The sequence below is a fragment of the Carya illinoinensis genome, chromosome 14 (assembly GCF_018687715.1).
Source record: "Carya illinoinensis cultivar Pawnee chromosome 14, C.illinoinensisPawnee_v1, whole genome shotgun sequence".
NCBI classification, from domain to species: domain Eukaryota; kingdom Viridiplantae; phylum Streptophyta; class Magnoliopsida; order Fagales; family Juglandaceae; genus Carya; species Carya illinoinensis.
This window is the reverse complement of record NC_056765.1, coordinates 1,174,443-1,182,604: the sequence shown is the minus strand read 5'-3', so window position 1 is coordinate 1,182,604 and position 8,162 is coordinate 1,174,443. Positions and strand designations below refer to the sequence as shown.

The window sequence follows — 8,162 nt, the reverse complement described above, 5'->3', positions numbered from 1 at the left end:
GATGAAATATGTGACGAAATCTGAATGGCCTAATTATAATGTAATTAATGCTGGGATTATAATAAACCTTCCTTAAAAATAAACCCAGAAAATCTAAACTCATTATTATTAACTTTATTATTTTGTCCTAAACAAGAAATATATGAGCGAAATAACTAGCTGAGACTGACTTGGCTCCGTGACAATTCATTGTGCTAAATAAGTTGAAGATTATATAAAGCTTGTACAGCGAATATGTACAAGCTTTATATAATGCCACCAAGAAATTTAATTAGTATTGTTAATTTTAACCGCTCATAGTATTTATAAATTATGTACGTGCATGCATGGCTGATGAGTACCATCCAAAAAAATATACGCATGGTCCGACTGGACGGTTTAGATTATCTGAAATGTTTGACTATATATATTGATCTTGGTGTTATAATCCTGAAAGTTAAATGCTTAACTAAATCAAGATACAAAAGAATGGTTGGGTCTTTAGTAATTGGTATATATCAGAGTCAGATACCACATCACAAGTTCAAGTCACAGAAGAAGTGACCTATAGGCTGGATTAACATGTCTTGGTATTATATATATATGGACAAGGTGTTAATTAAGTCATTTAATACTGATAGATGAGTAAAATTGCTAAAAGGAAATAAGCTACCACTGGATCAGTATTGATAGAGTAGGCCGCCATGCATGAACGTCGGATTCAAAAGTGTGGTAGAATGTTATGATTCTGAAGGTTAAAGACTTAACCAAATTAGTATCTAATAGTTTTAAGACTTTTAGATCAGTAATTGGGTCTTTTACATGACATGCCAAGCATATTGGGGAACATAATATTCCCATATAATGAGAAGGAAAAGACCAAGAAAGACCAAGATATCTAGATCATCATCTTCTTCATCTTTTTTCTGTTGGAAGGCAGAGTTATGCATGCAATATTGATATATCAAGGTTGAGATTGACGTCCAAATATTACTTTCAATGATATTATTGCACGTCAAATATTGGAATTGATCACGAGGAGAAACAGATAAAACCTGCTTGGAGGAACGACGAGAGTTTAAAAAAGCAAGAAAATTCTTATTTTTCATTATAATCTTCATTATTCTCCGTTAATTATTCCGATACGTTGATATCATGTCACATTCCCTGCAACAATATTAATATTTTTACAACCAAAATAATAGTTTTGGGACGATTTATATATGAATATCAATATTATATATATTGCGAAATATAGAGGGAAGCCGCGTCAAACATTAATTTTTGGAGTTTGATCTAGAGCATTCTTGCAAATTAAATTCGTGCCACAAATGGAAATCATGATTTGCTATGAAGAAGGTTAAGCCCTCCTAGTCATGATCATTGTTTATGTCATGGTATATCAAATATTGTTTTTTTTCCTTAAGCAACAATTTATTGAATATCATAAAAAAATTACAAAAAGAAGAAGAAAGAAAGATCAGATCCAGGAGGAATTCAAACGCAACAAATTAAGGGGAGTACTTCAAGTTCAGCACAAGTGAATTATATACTAACACAAATTGGGTTTATTATCACAAAAAATAAGAATATTTATGAATTGGGCATAAAGGATCAGATCATTCATATGAATATAAAAAAAGTAATGGAACTGTTCATGAAATAAGACCTGAATTGAATCTCTTGGCGTTTCAAACTTTAGAATTAAACAAAAGATAAGAAAAAGAAAGAAAGACCCACATGATTCATATCCCATATATATAGGAAACCCTTTGAAGGAAAGGCAATGAGGCATATAGATGTACATAACGTACGTTCTTCACAGATTCAGTACTCAATGCTTGCATTGCCTCGTTTTTTATTCAGATTGTCTGTGTAACGATGAAATATCATGAGAAGGTGCATTTTTTCATCACTACTTATGGGAAATTAAAAGTAGACCACAAACTGTTACTGTTATTATTGAATGCATACGGCAGCATGGCTTCGTTCCTCCCAACGTCGTTCTCATTCGATCTCAGCATCTCCATTAACCATTGAGGATTCTCATCATGTGATGCTGCCATCTCTTCATTCCTCAATCCAATTATCTCTTGACCGGTATGATTAACATGGTTGCTGCTTGTCCCTGCAGTCACGACTTGGGGAGGAGTAATTATTTGTTGTCGAAGGGACTTGATTCTCTCGTCAATCTCCTCTACAGTTTTCTCTATGAGCCATCTAAAGTCGTTCAAGTCTACAACACCCAGATTTTGCAGCCCTTGATCTCTAACCAAGCTCCTGTACATGACTTGGGTCATCTCCAACTCTCTGCTCTCTCTTTGCTGCTTCTTCAATTGGTTCTTTGCTTTGGTTATTCTTTGTCTCAAGAAACTTTCTTGATTTACCATTTTTCTGCTTTGTTCCGCCTCAGGCATGCTCTTAAATCTTGCAATCACGCTTTGTGCCCCCAAGGGGGAAGGCCAAATCTCAGGTTCGGGGTCATAGGGACTGTAAATAATTGCACATGTTTGGATTCCACACAGGGTACTCAACTCACTCATTTTCTTCAACAGACCCCTCTTCCTTTTCTTGAAAGCGGCCTTCCTTGCACTATCATTTGCTATGTATGCAAGATTTACTTTCTTTCTTGTCATAGCTAGATCTATGGGGAAATGATTTCTCAAGGAAAATATGATAGGGTTAATGTCTGGCAATTTTATCTCCAAAAAAGTATGGTATATATAGAGTGAAGAAGGTACCTGTATTAATGTGGTAGATTGTATATTTGAATAATAGAAGATAAGAATTGGTTGGGAAATTTATTGTTTTTTAAGATTCTCATAAATAATTAGACAGTCATTTGGATTTCTGAATATATATATTCTCTAGACATTATAACTATATCTTTATATCATCGCGAATTTCACGGATGAAGTCATAAATTTGGAGGCTTTGAAGCTTGAACTTTTATACAAACCTCAATATGAAATTGTCTTGATGCAATGTAGGATAAGATCATGGATAAATCTTTTGAATGGAAAGGAAATGAGGCATACACGTTCTTCTATCCCAATACATGATTCCTGTTGTGGATAATTAGCTGCAAGTACTTATAATAGTACGATTTGAGATTCACTAGATACTTGCGTTGCCTTCTTTTATTCAGATTATCTGTGTCACATTAATGAATTAGAAATTACATTTTTTTTTTACCATTTAGGCAAAATGATCAAAAGTAGACCACAAAGTAGTACTGTTATTACTATTGTATGAAAATGGCAGCATGTCTTTGTTCCTGCCAAGACTGCCCATGTTCTGCTCATTGGACCTCAGCAACCCCTCTAACCATGGAGGATTCTGAGATGCGCGCTGCAATATTATAGTTTCTCAATCCAAAACCCACGTCTGTATCCATTGACAACTGCTGATTGGGCGTATAAACATCCCTAGCCATATCAGCTATGCTCTTTGTGGAGTCACCATAATTCTCCTGATTAGTAGGATTAACATGGCCGCTGCTTGTCCCTGCAGTCACGATTTGGGGAGGAAGCATTATCTATTCTCGAAGCGACTTGATTCTCTTGTCAATCTCATCTATAGTTTTCTCTATTAGCCATCCCAAGTCGTTCAAGTCCACAATACCTAGATTCTGCAGCACTTGATTACCAACCAAGCTCCTGTACATGACTTGGGTCATATCCCCTCTCTCGGTTCTCTCTTTGCTGCTTCTTCACTTGCTCCTCGGATTTGGTTATCATTTGTCTAAGGAAACTTCCTAGGTTCATCATTTTTCGGCTCTGTCCCGCCTTAGGCATGTTCTTAAACCTTGCAATCACACTTTGCACCCCCAAGGGGGAAGGCCAAACCTCAGGTTCTAGATCGTAGGGACTATAAATAATTGCACATATTTGGATTGCACAAAGGGTACTCAGCTCACTAATCTTCTTCAACAGTCCTTTCTTCCTTTTCTTGAAAGTGGCCTGCCTCGCACTATTATTTGTTATGTACGCAAAATTTACTTTCTTTCTTGTCATGGCAGCTGGATCTCTAGAAAGATGATTTCTCATAGAAAATATGTATGAGGTTATATTCTAGCAATTGTTTCCCCAAAAAAGCATGGTATATATAGAGTGAAGAAGGTGCATGTATTAATGTGGTAGATTGTATATTTAAATAATAGAAGAATCTTCAAATGGGTTGAGCAATTTATTGTTTTTTTTTAAGACTCTCATAAATAATTGGACAAGTATTTGGTTTTTGAATATTTATATTCTCTAGACATTATAACTATGTCTCTATATTATTTCAGATTTCATGGACGCATTACAAGAAAAATGGCCTTTTGCGGCCAATTTATAGCGGCGAAAAGACTATTAGCAACCAAAATTTTGGTTGCTAATAGTCTTTTCGCCGCTATAAATTGGCCGCAAAAGGCCATTTTTCTTGTAATGACGAAATCGAATTTGGAGGCTTTGAAATTTGAACTCATATACAAACCTCAATAATCAATATAAAGTTGTCTTGATGCAATGTAGGACGAGATCATGGGTGAATTCTATCCCGGCAGAAAGCATCGATATCCTCGCGATATCATCGTTCAAATTTTTATGAAAGAGACAAAAGCACACAATGTGCAACCATCTAACAATGATAAGTTGCCAAGTCTATGAGCATTGAATTATATATAGGGATTCATATGAACTATTATATATATATTAGTCAAATATACAGCATCTATACCTCGCGTCTACCTTTTTTTCAAAATCTTTATCTAAAATTCAAGCAATAAAGGGTTCAATGCGAGACCAAACCGTACTTAATTATGCAAAAAGGTTATGATAAGTTGGTAACTTGGTACGAAGGTGGGTTTCACTAGCTCTATCTATGGTTTGGAAAATCAATTAAAAGTCTCCATATATATTTGGCATGCTACAATGGCACTGATCTTATGCGAGTTTTGCTACGTATAAGTAAATCCATGTATCGATCTGTATACCAATGCTACTGCCTTCATATTCAAAATTTAAATTGGCATAATTTTCATTAAAGTCTAACTTTCTGACCAATCACATTAGATGAATGCACGTATTAGTGTTTAAAATCGCTTACAATCCAATTTTTCCATTTATTAATTCAATGCTCTTGCTACTGTCAATTAATGTAAAGGCTGACTATTTGGCGAAATCTAAATGGCCTAATGATAAAGTAATTAATGCTAAAATTGTAATAAACCTTGTTTAATATTCAACCTAGAAAATCTAAACTCATTAATTAGTTACCTTATTATTTTGTCATGAATGAGAAATATGAGTGAAAATACTTGGTGAGACTCATGAGTAACTTGGCGCCATATATACAGTTAATTATACTAAATAAGTCGAGGAATATTAATTCATTTTGTCATTAATGTAGGACAACTCATCCATATTGTTATTAATTAATTAATGTAGGACAACTCATGTCAAGATTTCTTTAATTTTTTTTTTTTTTGAATTTTAAGATTTAGAACGAAAAATTTAAACAAAAAATAAACTCAATCTAGTAATACTTTTGAAATATTTATTATTGTTGGCAAACTAATTGCACACTAAATTGATTCCATAATATTCCACAAAATGTTGAAAAATGATTATGTATAGTGAGACTATCCCAAAAAATGTCTCCCTATCTTGAAGACCTTTAGGAATCAATAAATCGGAATCATCTATATGTGACCGTACTTAGAAGGTCATGATGGCCTACTCTATTCTTTTTTTTTTTTTTTTAATTATTATTAGTAAAAGAAAAAAATCAATAAAGAGTCAAGAATGTTAACTTAATTACTTTCACCTTTCACAGCGTGTCTAAATTAAAGTTGGTTTAATACAACTTAATTCATAATTAACCGGGTGATGTTTAGATGGTACAAAATATATTTTTGTATGTAAGTTTTAATAATAATTAAATTTTTTTTATTAAATTAAAAATAAGAAATTATAGTTACAGTTGTGAATATATAAATATCGTGTGATTATTTAAAAAAATAAATATATATGGGATCCATACGAAAAAAATTAATTAATTTTTAATAATGGATTTCACTTTTTTAAATCAATTGTATGATATTTATGTATTAGTAACATTACTCATTAAAAATACCATCTATTTTAAGTGAAATAAAAAATATATTTATCCGCTAGTACGAGGAGGCCGCTTGCAAGATGGACCAAATGCCATAGCACCCTTCTCCGTCGAGTCGACAGCGCCGCTGGCATTTGGATTCTTGGGGGCATGCTTGGCTTCCTCTCTTTCCGCCTTCTCCCCGGCCCTGGCTACATGCAGCTCCATTGCGGCTTCAGCCTCTTTCGCCAGTCTTACCTCATGAGCAACCTCCATTCTGGCCTTTGCTAAATCTTTTTCAGCCTACATGCATGATTCAGACGCGGTATGATTAATTATTATATCTCGTAAGTTTAAATTGACCAAAACTTGAACTTGGAATTGTTTAGAAATGACGAGTTTAATCACCTTATCATGATGTGTTTATAATCACATTATAATGGCCGTGTTCCTCTCTCGGATCAAGAACATTTTCTACAACCTACGGCCTCGGCATTTAATGTAATGGAGTACTATACACATTGTATCTATATCTTTCCTAGTTGTATAAAATGTTTTAACTCAGAAAACTCAAAATTTTAGAAGATCTCTTATGCTTCTTTCTTACCTTCTCTTCTTCCTTTGCTGCAGCTTTGGCCTTTCGCATATCGTTCATGTCTTGCAGCTTGTCCTTCACAGCCTGCATTTTTCCACTCTCCTAGTCTTTTTTCACAACCTACGAAAACACCAGGAAATAATCTTAATCTTTCCAAGCAAACACAATGCCAAGATAGCAACATACAGCCACCCATATATATAGAAATTCACTAGTTTCCCTGCCTCTCAGACTTTGTCATGTTATGGCCACAGGCACGACAAGTGTCGCACATCTTGCAGATGTTTAAAGACAAGTTGAGATGGCATGCATGCACTTGAGGAGACTAACTCTGCATCCAATTTCTGACCCGAAATTAACGATTCAATAATGAGATCCGATTCTTTAGATAGATTCATGAAGTATGGCTCATCTCTTGCCCGAATCTCCTGTAACAAATCCCAATTTTACAACTGATTTTAGCAGTTCAAAAGTGCAGTACCTCACTTCATACACATATACCTATCTTGATCGGGATCCCCTATAATATTCTCTAAAATTTTAGTTTTGAAAGCAACTATTGTGTAATAGCATTTCAAAAAGAGAAGAGTTAAGTACCCAATGTTTGAGCCACTTGGTAGTCTTGTTTGCTAATATGTGTTTTTACTATTGTTTGCTAATATGTACTGGTCGCTTTTGTAGGTCGGGCAGTCTTGCAGATTTTTCTGTTGGTATGATCCAAAAATTCCAGTATGTAGCCAAAAAACAATCAACTTATTACAACAACCAATTTGTAGATCAAAAATCGAACTTCAAAAGATACAAGCAGCAATAGGTATCCAAACCACTCAAGATCAACTAAAAATAGGGGCTGGGCGGCGTAAGAGAAAACTGGAAGAAAACAGTTATACCATCTCAATTTCACTATTGTGGATATTCTTTTTGAGTTGCAGGTGTACATATATGTTTGGGTATATATGTTTAAACACCCAAACATGTATTTTTGTTCTGTGTGTATTGAGGCACTCTGTTTTTGTGTATTTTTTTGCCATACGTATGCGCATCTTCTGTTTTATTTGATCATAGTGTAGAAACTCAAACGCCGAGAAACCCCCGTTCTCCAGAAAACTTCACATAAGTCGTTTGAGGGAAATCATTTGTTCCGTATTTGGGGTTTTTTTTTCCTGTATTCGTATGGTTTTGTTTGATTCTGATGTGGTTGTTCATGCATACGAATGGTGTAGAGTTCTTGTTGATGGCTTTATTCTTCATATCTTTGTTTTTTGTTTTTGCTTTTTTCGTTTTCAAGTTTTTTGGTTGTCGCTTGAAAAGCTGTGGAAGTTTGTTGTTCTTGTTTCTCAAATCCTCTGAAAAGCAACTTTCTTATGAACTGATATATTTAACAATCTATAGCATACTTACAGTTGTTTATCTTTGTAAGATCTGTGTTTCTATGTAATCTTATAGTCGGATTTAAGTGTCAAGAACATTGTTGGATTTAGGCGTTTCTTAAATTTCTATGGACTTT

The 8,162-nt window shown here is 34.3% G+C and overlaps 2 protein-coding genes and 1 pseudogene across 2 annotated transcripts; all 3 read right to left on the bottom strand.

The window, feature by feature from the left end:
• Positions 1-1,898: 1,898 nt before the first annotated feature.
• LOC122294633 (agamous-like MADS-box protein AGL80) lies at positions 1,899-2,667 on the bottom strand. The gene has a single exon (XM_043103535.1). It carries the CDS (start codon positions 2,613-2,615, stop codon positions 1,899-1,901), a length of 717 nt encoding a protein of 238 aa, XP_042959469.1. The 5' UTR covers positions 2,616-2,667.
• An 850-nt stretch (positions 2,668-3,517) lies between these two features.
• Positions 3,518-3,998, bottom strand: LOC122293968 (annotated as a pseudogene).
• Positions 3,999-6,042: 2,044 nt separating this feature from the next.
• LOC122294265 (late embryogenesis abundant protein 6-like) lies at positions 6,043-6,775 on the bottom strand. Its single transcript, XM_043102859.1, has 2 exons — positions 6,668-6,775; positions 6,043-6,363 (listed from the first exon to the last, which is right to left on the bottom strand). Exons 1-2 carry the CDS (start codon positions 6,743-6,745, stop codon positions 6,130-6,132), a joined length of 312 nt encoding a protein of 103 aa, XP_042958793.1. The 5' UTR covers positions 6,746-6,775; the 3' UTR covers positions 6,043-6,129.
• Between the last annotated feature and the right edge of the window lie 1,387 nt (positions 6,776-8,162).

What these genes read in the sequence shown, in the direction of transcription:
- LOC122294633 (XM_043103535.1), bottom strand. Translation starts at nt 2,615, where the DNA reads ATGACAAGAAAGAAAGTAAATCTTGCATACATAGCAAATGATAGTGCA.
- LOC122294265 (XM_043102859.1), bottom strand. Translation starts at nt 6,745, where the DNA reads ATGCAGGCTGTGAAGGACAAGCTGCAAGACATGAACGATATGCGAAAG. An exon ending in CAGCAAAGGAAGAAGAGAAG is followed by an intron (nt 6,364 to 6,667) that starts GTAAGAAAGAAG and finishes TCATGCATGTAG; the next exon opens with GCTGAAAAAGATTTAGCAAA.